This window comes from Oncorhynchus nerka, linkage group LG3 (genome assembly GCF_034236695.1).
Source record: "Oncorhynchus nerka isolate Pitt River linkage group LG3, Oner_Uvic_2.0, whole genome shotgun sequence".
NCBI lineage: Eukaryota > Metazoa > Chordata > Actinopteri > Salmoniformes > Salmonidae > Oncorhynchus > Oncorhynchus nerka.
Window position 1 is genome coordinate 84310379 of NC_088398.1, and position 13310 is coordinate 84323688.

Below are 13310 nucleotides of genomic sequence, written 5' to 3' on the forward strand. Positions count from 1 at the left end.
ACCCAAAGAATATGGCTGCCTAAATATGGCTCGCAATCAGAGACAACGATAAACACCTGCCTCTGATTGAGAACCAATCCAGGCAACCATAGACTTACCTAGACACCTAAAAGAACACAACCCCATGAATCTACAAAAAACCCTAGACAAGACGAAACACATAAATACCCATGTCACACCCTGCCCTAACCAAAATAATAAAGAAAACAAAGATAACTAAGGCCAGGGCGTGACAATGATAGAAATACTAGATTCCTTGTTATGGTATTCTGGGTGCTGTACCATGTAGTTTGAGTGTCTTTCTGAAGCACGTTGCTCCTGGGCCACTAATATTGTTTCCATAACAGCGATGCTAATACTGGCTGTGGGGTAAATTAATAAAGAAAACTATAGACATATTATTGGACAATGTGTTTCAAGATGACTTTATAAAGTTAATTATATCACTTTTTTTGTCAATAAAATTACACAAAAGTTGTATTTACTTAGATTCTTATAACTAAATCACACTACAGTCAAATTATAGGAAATTATATTTTTAGTGCTAATGTAGATCGCCTTATGATGTTTTGATGAGATTTATAATTTGCTATGATTACTTGTTACTTTTTTATTCAAGAGTTTCTTCTTAAAAGTTCTAAATTACTGTTGGTAATCAACGTAATGCGAAAATATGTTGGTAGCTTTAAGCTTAACATTCTTGTTTTTTTTCTGGTAGCCATTTTTTATTTTGAATTTGAAGACAGCAATGGAGAGAATAAATACAGCAAAATATAACAAAACAAGGTTGAGTATCCAGGCTCCCGTCCATCACCATCAAACTCATTAACTCAACATGATTTAGTACAAACCCACAGTAGGTACAGTACATACATCACGCCCCACACACTGACTGAGTGAGCTCCCCTTCTCCCTACTCTCTCTGTTTCATAACCAACGCTTAATTTAGATCTGTCTCTCTCGTTTCGCTCTGATAATTAGCCCATAAAACATGTCAGGCTCACATGAGTGGCCAGATATTGTATGCATCCCAAATTGTACTTCATTCCCTATGTAGTGTAGTGCACTACTTTATACCAGAGTCCTATGAGCCAAGGGTCAAAAGTAACGCCCTATAAAGGCAACAGGGTACCATTTGGGACACAGAGTGTTTAAGAGCAATCGTTGAGCAGAAATCCTGTGAAACCATCTGTTCCTGGGTGTACAGTCACTCTGCCACGGCTCAAACACCTCCCTGTGACATCACGCAGAGATCTAAAGGAGGAGAACCGCTCCAACTCTAATCAAGTCGTCTACTAATATGGAACGCCGTGTTAGGGCCCTCGACCGCACGCTCAGTATAACACCCAGTCTTTCATTTAAAGACATTTCATATCAACAGATACTGCACCCGTCCAACCAGCTCTTCACTGACTTCATAACATGTACTGAAAGAGGAAAACAAAATGATTTATTGATCAGAGTAAACTTAGTTTCTTCCATTACTAGTCCCTGGTGATGATGATGATGATGATGATGATGATGTGTTGTTGTGGAGCTGAGTACATGTCTCCAAACATCTCAAGGGAGGAAGAAGAGAGGAAGAGATGGTTTGCTGTGGGTCTTCACGAATGTGTATCATGTACTTGTCTCTGGGTCTTCACGAATGTGTATCATGTACTTGTCTCTGGGTCTTCACGAATGTGTATCATGTACTTGTCTCTGGGTCTTCATGAATATGTATCATGTACTTGTCTGTGTAAGAAATAAATGGATGCATATGAGTGTGTAGGCTATTCAATATACTGAAGATATTGAATATACTGTATGTGTGTTTGGGTGTGTATGCATGTGTGTGTGTGTGTGTGTGTTCATGTGTGTGTGTGTGTATGCATGTGTGTGTGTGTGTGTGTGTGTGTGTCCATGTGTGTGTGTGTGTGTGTGTGTGTGTTCATGTGTGTGTGTGTGTGTGTGTGTGTCCATGTGTGTGTGTGTGTGTCCATGTTTGTGTGTGTGTGTCCATGTGTGTGTGTGTGTCCATGTGTGTGTGTCCATGTGTGTCCATGTGTGTGTGTGTGTGTGTCCATGTGTGTGTGTCCATGTGTGTGCACAATTTTGCGTGCACGTGTGCACTCCATAACTGTGTTACTTTGATTAGGATAGATCTGAGTCTCACTGACTCTGTGGTTTGATTAGTATAGATCTGAGTCTCACTGACTCTGTGGTTTGATTAGGATAGATCTGAGTCTCACTGACTCTGTGGTTTGATTAGTATAGATCTGAGTCTCACTGACTCTGTGGTTTGATTAGGATAGATCTGAGTCTCACTGACTCTGTGGTTTGATTAGGATAGATCTGAGTCTCACTGACTCTGTGGTTTGATTAGTATATATATGAGTCTCACTGACTCTTTGGTTTGATTAGGATAGATCTGAGTCTCACTGACTCTGTGGTTTGTAGCCCACTGAGTGCTAACAAGTCCACAACTAATTCCTAGATTACTAGCTCTCCAGGAGAGCATACAATAAGGAGAGCTGAGGGCAGAGTGGAGGAGAGGCTCAGAGGAGGAGAGAAATAGAGATATAGGTGTACTTCCTAACTCAGTTGCAGAAGAGAAAGGAAACTGCTCAGGGATTTCACCATGATGCCAATGATGACTTTAAAACAGTTAATGGTTGTTATAGGAGAAAACTCAGGATGGATCAACAACATTGTAGTTACTCCACAATACTAACCTAAATGACTGAATGAAAAGAAGGAAGCATGTACAGAATACAAGTATTCCAAAACATGCATCCTGTTTGCTGTAAGGATCTAAAGTAAAACTGCAAAAAATGTGGCAAAGACATCAACTTTAAATCCTGAATACAAAGCATTATGTTTGGGTCAAATCCAAAACTCATCACTGAGTACTACTCTTCATATTTTCCAGCATGGTGGTGGCTGCCTCATGTTATGGGTATGCTTGTTATCGACAAGGATGTATTTATCTTTTTAAATTGTGGAGGGGGGGGTATACAGCTAAGCACATGCAAAATGCTAGAGGAAACCCTGGTTCAGTTTGCTTCCCAACAGACAATGGGAAACGGTCACCTTTTAGCAGGACAATTACCTAAAAACACAAGGCCAAATATACACTGGAGTGGTTTACCAATACAGCAGCGAATGTTCCTGAGTGGCCTAGTTACAGTGTTTACCTTAAATTGGCTTGAACATCTATGGCAAAACTTCAAATGTCTGTCTAGCAATGATCAAGAACCAAGAACTTCACAGAGCTTGAATAATTGTTAAAATAATGATGTGCAAAATATTGTACAATTTCAGATGTGTGAGAGACCTACCTTGAGACACTCACAGCTGTAGACACTGCCACAGGTGATTCTTGATTTTTATATTTCATTTACAATACTTTTGCAAAGCAATATTAAAACATGTTTTCACCTTGTAGTTATGGGGTATTGTGTGTAGATGGGTGAGAAAATATATGTTTCATCCGTTTTGAATTCAGGCTTTAAAACAACAGAACGTGGAGTAAGTCAATGTTGGTCTATTGTACTTCAAACAATGCGTATGCAGGTTGTTTAGGATTCAAAACTTCTCAAACCTTCTCTTCAAATAATGAATGAATATATAGTACCAGTCAAAAGTTTGGACACACCTACTCATTCAAGCGTTTGTCTTTATTTTTTACGATTTTCTACATTGTATAACATTAGTGTCACGTTCTGACCTTTATTTCCTTTGTTTTCTATGTATTTAGTATGGTCAGGGCGTGAGTTGGGGTGGGCAGTCTATGTTTGTTTTTCTATGATTTGGGGATTTGTATGTTTCGGCCTAGTATGGTTCTCAATCAGAGGCAGGTGTCATTAGTTGTCTCTGATTGAGAATCATACTTAGGTAGCCTGGGTTTCACTGTTTGTTTGTGGGTGATTGAACTGCTTTGCTTTATCTTGGCCAGGTCACAATTGTAAATGAGAACTTGTTCTCAACTTGCCAACCTGGTTAAATAAAGGTGTTCTCAACTTGCCTACCTGGTTAAATAAAGGTGTTCTCAACTTGCCTACCTGGTTAAATAAAGGTGTTCTCAACTTGCCTACCTGGTTAAATAAAGGTGTTCTCAACTTGCCTACCTGGTTAAATAAAGGTGTTCTCAACTTGCCTACCTGGTTAAATAAAGGTGTTCTCAACTTGCCTACCTGGTTAAATAAAGGTGTTCTCAACTTGCCTACCTGGTTAAATAAAGGTGTTCTCAACTTGCCTACCTGGTTAAATAAAGGTGTTCTCAACTTGCCTACCTGGTTAAATAAAGGTGTTCTCAACTTGCCTACCTGGTTAAATAAAGGTGTTCTCAACTTGCCTACCTGGTTAAATAAAGGTGTTCTCAACTTGCCTACCTGGTTAAATAAAGGTGTTCTCAACTTGCCTACCTGGTTAAATAAAGGTGTTCTCAACTTGCCTACCTGGTTAAATAAAGGTGTTCTCAACTTGCCTACCTGGTTAAATAAAGGTGTTCTCAACTTGCCTACCTGGTTAAATAAAGGTGTTCTCAACTTGCCTACCTGGTTAAATAAAGGTGAAATAAATCAATAAAAATAAATAAAAGGTCAGGGTGTGATTTGGGTGGGCATTCTATGTTTTCTATTTCTTTGTTTCTGGCCCGAGTGTGGTTCCCAATCAGAGGCAGCTGTCTATCGTTGTCTCTGATTGGGGACCATACTTAGGCAGCCCTTTCTCCACCTGTGGTTGTGGGTAGTTGTCTACTGGCCTGTGACTACGTAGCTTTACGGTCGTTTGTTATTTCTTGTTTTGTTTAGAGACATTATAAATAAAATAAAAATGTACGCTCACCACGCTGCGCCTTGGTCCTTTCGACGAGCTTGACACACGTCTTTCCTGCTGTTTGCTGCTCCATACAACAACAAGGTGTGAGTTATCTCTGCCTGACAGGTTATCTACAGGCTATATGTGTGCATTGCTCACATGTGATAAATAATCGACACAACGAACGAACAGCTTCGGGGGAATCCCATCTGTTTTTTCAAATGTTTTATAGCCAAGTCAATTATATAGATAAAAAAAATAATAGGCCAGTACATAGTGAGGTGAGAGTCCCTGTGATGGAATGCCAGTACATAGTGAGGTGAGAGTCCCTGTGATGGAATGCCAGTACATAGTGAGGTGACAGTCCCTACACTGCATTCAGAAAAGGATTCAGACCCCTTGACCTGTTTTACACATTTTGATATGTTACAGCCTTATTCTAAAATGGATTCAATTGTGTTTTTTTCCCCCTCATCAATCAACACACAAAACCCCATAATGACGTCACAATACCCCATAATGACATCACAATACCCTTTAATGACGTCACAATACCCCATAATGACATCACAATACCCTTTAATGACGTCACAATACCCCATAATGACTTCACAATACCCTTTAATGACGTCACAATACCCCATAATGACATCACAATACCCTTTAATGACGTCACAATACCCCATAATGACATCACAATACCCTTTAATGACGTCACAATACCCTTTAATGACGTCACAATACCCTTTAATGATGAAGCTAAAAACAGGATTCTAGAAATTGATGCAAATGTATTCTAAATAAAAAACTGAAATATGACATTTACATAAGTATCCAGACCCTTTTCTCAGTACTTTGTTGAAGCACCTTTGGCAGTGATTACAGCCTCCAGTCTTCTTGGGTTTGACTCTACAAGCTTGGTACACCTGTATTTGGGGAGTTTCTCCCATTCTTCTCTGCAGATCCTCTCAAGCTCTGTCAGGTTGGATGGGGAGTGTTGCTGCACAGCTATTTTCAGGTCTCTCCAGAGATGTTAGATCGGGTTCAAGTCCAGGCTCTGGCTGGGCCAATCTAGGACATTCAGAGACTTGTCCCGAAGCCACTCCTGCGTTGTCTTGGCTGTGTGCTTAGGGTTGTTGTCCTGCATGCCACCACCATGCTTCACCGTAGGGATGTTTGAACGTTTCATCCAGACATGATGCTGCCACCTCCATGCTTCACCGTTGGGATGTTTGAAGGTTTCATCCAGACATGATGCTGCCACCTCCATGCTTCACCGTTGGGATGTTTGAAGGTTTCATCCAGACATGATGCTGCCACCACCATGCTTCACCGTAGGGATGTTTGAATGTTTCCTCCAGACATGATGCTGCCACCACCATGCTTCACCGTAGGGATGTTTGAAGGTTTCCTCCAGACATGATGCTGCCACCACCATGCTTCACCGTAGGGATGTTTGAACGTTTCATCCAGACATGATGCTGCCACCACCATGCTTCACCGTAGGGATGTTTGAAGGTTTCCTCCAGACATGATGCTGCCACCACCATGCTTCACCGTAGGGATGTTTGAAGGTTTCCTCCAGACATGATGCTGCCACCACCATGCTTCACCGTAGGGATGTTTGAAGGTTTCCTCCAGACATGATGCTGCCACCACCATGCTTCACCGTAGGGATGTTTGAATGTTTCCTCCAGACATGATGCTGCCACCACCATGCTTCACCGTAGGGATGTTTGAAGGTTTCATCCAGACATGATGCTTGGCATTCAGGGCAAAATAGTTCAATCTTAGTTTCATCAGACCGGAGAATCTTGTTTCTCACGGACTGGCAAACTGAGAGTCCTTTAGGTGCCTTTTGGCAAACTCCAAGCGGGCTGTCATGTGCCTTTTACTGAGGAGTGGCTTCCGTCTGGCCACTCGACCATAAAGGCCTGATTGGTGGAGTGCTGCAGAGATGGTTGTCCTTCTGGAAGGTTGTCTCAACTCCACAGAGGAACTCTGGAGCTCTGTGAACCTCCCTGACCAAGGCCCTTCTCCCCCGATTGCTCAGTTTGGCCGGGTGGTCAGCTCTAAGAAGTATTGGTGGTTCCTAACTTCTTCCATTTAAGTATGATGGAGGACACTGTGTTCTTGGGGACCGTCAATGCTGCAGAATTATTTTGCTACCCTTCCCCAGATCTGTGCCTCGACACAATCCTGTCTTGGCGCTCTACGGACAATTCCTTTGACTTCATGTCTTGGTTTTTTCTCTGAGGACCTTATATAGACTGGTGTGCACCTTCCCAAATCATGTCCAATCAATTGAATTTACCACAGGTGGACTCGAGTCAAGTTGTAGAAACATCTCAAGGATGATCAACGGAAACAGGATGAACCTGAGCTCAATTCGGAGTCTCATAGCAAAGGGTTTGAATACTTATGTACATGTAATATATATATATATATATATTTATATCTAAAAACATGTTGTTGCAATTATGGGGTATTGTGATGTCATCATGGGTTATTGTGATGTCATCATGGGGTATTGTGATGTCATTATGAGGTATTGTGATGTCATCATGGGGTATTGTGATGTCATTATGAGGTATTGTGATGTCATTATGGGGTATTGTGATGTCATCAAGGGGTATTGTGATGTCATCATGGGGTATTGTGGTGTCATTATGAGGTATTGTGATGTCATTATGGGGTATTGTGATGTCATTATGATGTATTGTGATGTCATTATGGGGTATTGTGATGTCATCATGGGGTATTGTGATGTCATTATGGGGTATTGTGATGTCATTATGGGGTATTGTGATGTCATTATGATGTATTGTGATGTCATTATGGGGTATTGTGATGTCATCATGGGGTATTGTGATGTCATTATGGGGTATTGTGATGTCATTATGGGGTATTGTGATGTCATCATGGGGTATTGTGTGTAGATTGATGAGGACATGTTTTTCTTTAATCAACTAAGTAAGGCTGTAACGTAACAAAATGTGGAAAAGTCAAGGGGTCTGAATACTTTCCGAATGCACTGTACATCTCTCTGGAGGCAGTGTCCCTATATCTCCCTCTAGGGGCAGTTTCCCTATATCTCCCTCTGGGGGCAGTGTCCCTATATCTCCCTCTAGGGACAGTGTCCCTATATCTCCCTCTAGGGGCAGTGTCCCTATATCTCCCTCTAGGGGCAGTTGTCTCTATATCTCCCTCTAGGGGCAGTGTCCCTATATCTCCCTCTAGGGGAAGTTTCCATATATCTCCCTCTATGGGCAGTGTCCCTATATCTCCCTCTAGTGGCAGTGTCCCTATATCTCCCTCTAGGGGAAGTTTCCATATATCTCCCTCTATGGGCAGTGTCCCTATATCTCCCTCTATGGGCAGTGTCCCTATATCTCCCTCTAGGGGCAGTGTCCCTATATCTCCCTCTAGGGGCAGTGTCCCTATATCTCCCTCTAGGGGCAGTGTCCTTATAGCTCTTTCATGGGGCAGTGTCCCTATATCTCCCTCTTGGGGCAGTATCCCTATATCTCCCTCTAGGGGCAGTGTCCTTATATCTCTTTCATGGGGCAGTGTCCCTATATCTCCCTCTAGGGGCAGTGTCCCTATATCTCCCTCTGGGGGCAGTATCCCCTTCTCTTCTCCTTCTTCCTCTACTGTCCCCCTCAGAGGGCTCTCCTGCCCAGGTCCCTAACCTGTCTCCCTCTCCCCTCCTCAGAGCCCTCCCCGGCCGTGGACCTTGGTCCCACCTTGGGTTTGAAGAAGTCCAGTTCTCTGGAGAGTCTGCAGACGGCCATGTCAGAGGTCAGGAAGAATGAACCCCTCCCCTTTCACAGGCCACGCCCCCACATGGTCAGGGGGAGGGGCTGCAACGAGAGCTTCAGAGCGGCCATTGACAAATCTTACGACGGACCAGCTGATGAAGATGATGGTAAGATATCAGAGATAGAGAGACACACACACACACATAGTCCCTCTCGCGCACCAACCCTCTAACCTTCCAACACTTAACCTGTCTTAACGACTGACGACAGGACACAGAAGACAGGATATGTGCCCACTGTCCACAAAATGAGGAGGGGGGGAATCTATGGGATAGCTACAAAGAAGTTAAAATATGATGTGTCCTAACATTCAAATCCCAGAATGCAGTATAACTGCAGTACACTATATTGATTGCAGCTTGACGTCATCAGAGTGCGTAGAATCACTCGGTTGGTTATTTCAACTAAAACAATAACCAATCTTTGTTTTTTTGCGAGGATTCCGCGACGTGGTGAGCTTTTAACAACAAGGACCGCGATTTCTTGTCCCAGTATCCCGCTTAACAGACAGGTTGAAGCTTGACAGATTCGCTAAGCTGCTAGCCATCAAGCTAACAAAGTTAGTCCCAGAGGAGTTTTCCACTGAAGTCCTCTTTGTCTGGAGATGTAAATAGTTCTAGAGCTGTAGGAGATGTAAATAGTTCTAGAGCTGTAGGAGATGTAAATAGTTCTAGAGCTGTAGGAGATGTAAATAGTTCTAGAGCTGTAGGAGATGTAAAGAGTTCTAGAGCTGTAGGAGATGTAAATAGTTCTAGAGCTGTAGGAGATGTAAAGAGTTCTAGAGCTGTAGGAGATGTAAATAGTTCTAGAGCTGTAGGAGATGTAAAGACTTCTAGAGCTGTAGGAGATGTAAAGAGTTCTAGAGCTGTAGGAGATGTAAATAGTTCTAGAGCTGTAGGAGATGTAAATAGTTCTAGAGCTGTAGGAGATGTATCTACTGCACCACTGTATATACAACACTTTGTTTTGGGGACAAACTGGATCACCCAGAGTTCCAATGCTGTAGTTGTTTGATTGCTGAGGATTACAGGCTTGAGGAGGCTTCCTTGATCACTCAGGTCGCCAGCCTAAGTAAGAAACTGGGGAAAACTCAGAGTGGCATGTTGACCTTTTCTACGCCAGTGGCTTGATGGCTTTCGCACATGTTGGATGCACCTAGTGGTTAGAGACAGGTAGCCTAGTGGTTAGAGACAGGTAGCCTAGTGGTTAGAGACAGATAGCCTAGTGGTTAGAGACAGGTAGCCTAGTGGTTAGAGACAGGTAGCCTAGTGGTTAGAGCAGGTAGTCTAGTGGTTAGAGACAGGTAGCCTAGTGGTTAGAGACAGGTAGCCTAGTGGTTAGAGACAGGTAGCCTAGTGGTTAGAGACAGGTAGCCTAGTGGTTAGAGACAGGTGACCTAGTGGTTAGAGACAGGTGACCTAGTGGTTAGAGACAGGTAGCCTAGTGGTTAGAGACAGGTAGCCTAGTGGTTAGAGACAGGTAGCCTAGTGGTTAGAGACAGGTAGCCTAGTGGTTAGAGACAGGTAGCCTGTTAGAGGTGACCTAGTGGTTAGAGACAGGTAGCCTAGTGGTTAGAGACAGGTAGCCTGTTAGAGGTGACCTAGTGGTTAGAGACAGGTAGCATAGTGGTTAGAGACAGGTAGCCTAGTGGTTAGAGACAGGTAGCCTAGTGGTTAGAGACAGGTAGCCTAGTGGTTAGAGACAGGTAGCCTAGTGGTTAGAGACAGGTGACCTAGTGGTTAGAGACAGGTAGCCTAGTGGTTAGAGACAGGTAGCCTAGTGGTTAGAGACAGGTAGCCTAGTGGTTAGAGACAGGTAGCCTAGTGGTTAGAGACAGGTAGCCTAGTGGTTAGAGACAGGTAGCCTAGTGGTTAGAGACAGGTAGCCTAGTGGTTAGAGACAGGTGACCTAGTGGTTAGAGACAGGTAGCCTAGTGGTTAGAGACAGGTAGCCTAGTGGTTAGAGACAGGTGACCTAGTGGTTAGAGACAGGTGACCTAGTGGTTAGAGACAGGTAGCCTAGTGGTTAGAGACAGGTAGCCTAGTGGTTAGAGACAGGTGACCTAGTGGTTAGAGACAGGTGACCTAGTGGTTAGAGACAGGTAGCCTAGTGGTTAGAGACAGGTAGCCTAGTGGTTAGAGACATGTAGCCTAGTGGTTAGAGACAGGTGACCTAGTGGTTAGAGACAGGTGACCTAGTGGTTAGAGACAGGTAGCCTAGTGGTTAGAGACAGGTAGCCTAGTGGTTAGAGACAGGTAGCCTAGTGGTTAGAGACAGGTAGCCTAGTGGTTAGAGACAGGTGACCTAGTGGTTAGAGACAGGTAGCCTAGTGGTTAGAGACAGGTAGCCTAGTGGTTAGAGACATGTAGCCTAGTGGTTAGAGACAGGTAACCTAGTGGTTAGAGACAGGTAGCCTATTGGTTAGAGCAGGTAGTCTAGTGGTTAGAGACAGGTAGCCTAGTGGTTAGCGACAGGTAGCCTAGTGGTTAGAGACAGGTGACCTAGTGGTTAGAGACAGGTAGCCTAGTGGTTAGAGACAGGTAGCCTAGTGGTTAGAGACAGGTAGCCTAGTGGTTAGAGACAGGTAGCCTAGTGGTTAGAGACAGGTAGCCTAGTGGTTAGAGACAGGTGACCTAGTGGTTAGAGACAGGTAGCCTAGTGGTTAGAGACAGGTGACCTAGTGGTTAGAGACAGGTAGCCTAGTGGTTAGAGACAGGTAGCCTAGTGGTTAGAGACAGGTAGCCTAGTGGTTAGAGACAGGTGACCTAGTGGTTAGAGACAGGTAGCCTAGTGGTTAGAGACAGGTGACCTAGTGGTTAGAGACAGGTAGCCTAATGGTTAGAGACAGGTAGCCTAGTGGTTAGAGACAGGTGACCTAGTGGTTAGAGGAGGCAGGTAACCTAGTGGTTAGAGACAGGTAGCCTAGTGGTTAGAGGAGGCAGGTAACCTAGTGGTTATAGACAGGTAGCCTAGTGGTTAGAGACAGGTAGCCTAGTGGTACTAGGCTACCTGTCTCTAACCACTAGGTCACCTGTCTCTAACCACTAGTTGCAGATTCTTCAGAATTAACAACTAGTGTTAGGCGGATGAGTAAAATCAAACCATTTTTGTTCCACATCCAACAAGACAGAGATGAACATGGCGTAGGAGTGACACCATCTGATGTGAGACAAAGCCCACAAACATAAGTAGCAAACTTCCTTGGCCAACAACAACACTGATCAAAACACTTTCACTACTTCAGACAGACACCAACAGTTGGTCTTCCTCCTCTTGGCAGCCAGCTAAATCATCACACTAATAATGGCTGAAGTCATTTTATGGGCTGGTGATTGATTTTTCTTGCTGTTTTGGGGGGTCGGGCCGGGTGCTGCAGATGAGAGAGAACGAGAGAGAGAGAGAGGGGGTGGGAGGGAGAGAGAGAGATTGGGAGAGAGGAGAGAGAAAACAAGAGAGAGAGAGAGAGACAGATAGATCGAGAGAGAGAGAGAGAGAGAGAGAGAGACGGGGATGGAGGGGGAGAGTGGGAGGGAGGGAGAGAGAGACTGGGATGGAGGGAGAGAGATTGAGAGAGAGACGGGGATGGAGGGGAGAGTGGGAGGGAGGGAGGGAGGGAGAGAGAGACGGGGATGGAGGGGGAGAGTGGGAGGGAGGGAGAGAGAGACTGGGATGGAGGGAGAGATTGAGAGAGAGACGGGGATGGAGGGGGAGAGTGGGAGGGAGGGAGGGAGGGAGAGAGAGACGGGGATGGAGGGGGAGAGTGGGAGGGAGGGAGAGAGAGACTGGGATGGAGGGAGAGAGATTGAGAGAGAGACGGGGATGGAGGGGGAGAGTGGGAGGGAGGGAGAGAGATTGAGAGAGATAGATGGGGATGGAGGGGGAGAGTGGGAGGGAGGGAGAGAGAGATGGGGATGGAGGGGAGAGTGGGAGGGAGGGAGAGAGAGACGGGGATGGAGGGAGAGAGAGACGGGGATGGAGGGAGAGAGAGACGGGGATGGAGGGGGAGAGTGGGAGAGACTGGGATGGAGGGAGAGAGATTGAGAGAGAGACGGGGATGGAGGGGAGAGTGGGAGGGAGGGAGAGAGACGGGGATGGAGGGAGAGAGATTGAGAGAGAGACGGGGATGGAGGGGGAGAGTGGGAGGGAGGGAGAGAGAGACGGGGATGGAGGGGAGAGTGGGAGGGAGGGAGAGAGATTGAGAGAGAGACGGGGATGGAGGGGGAGAGTGGGAGGGAGGGAGAGAGATTGAGAGAGATAGATGGGCTGGCTAGTGACAGGGAGGTAGGGAGAGAGAGACGGGGATGGAGGGGGAGAGTGGGAGGGAGGGAGAGAGATTGAGAGAGAGAGATGGGCTGGCTAGTGACAGGGAGGTAGGGAGAGAGAGACGGGGATGGAGGGGGAGAGTGGGAGGGAGGGAGAGAGATTGAGAGAGAGAGATGGGCTGGCTAGTGACAGGGAGATAAAGATCCTGCTGGCATGTCCATCTGTTACTGGCCAGACGTCCACAGTGAGTCGGAGATGAGGCTGCAGGGAAAAGAGTAGTGTGGAGTGAACGATCAATGTGGTCCTTTATTCACCTCTACCCCCTGAGGTCTGTCACCCTGAGGTCTGTCTGACTGTCACCCTGAGGTCTGTCTGACTGTCACCCTGTCTCTATGAGGTATGTCTGGCTGTCACCCTGTCTCTCTG

At 45.2% G+C, this 13310-nt stretch overlaps 1 protein-coding gene across 1 annotated transcript in view; it reads left to right on the forward strand.

Annotated features, from left to right (window-relative positions):
* The window catches only part of LOC115115257 (partitioning defective 3 homolog B-like), a 448345-nt gene that overhangs the window by 163983 nt on the left and 271052 nt on the right, over nt 1-13310 (forward strand). The window contains exon 12 of the mRNA XM_065016293.1: nt 8516-8728. Coding sequence (XP_064872365.1) covers nt 8516-8728 — 213 coding nt within the window. The remainder of the gene's footprint in view (nt 1-8515; nt 8729-13310) is intronic.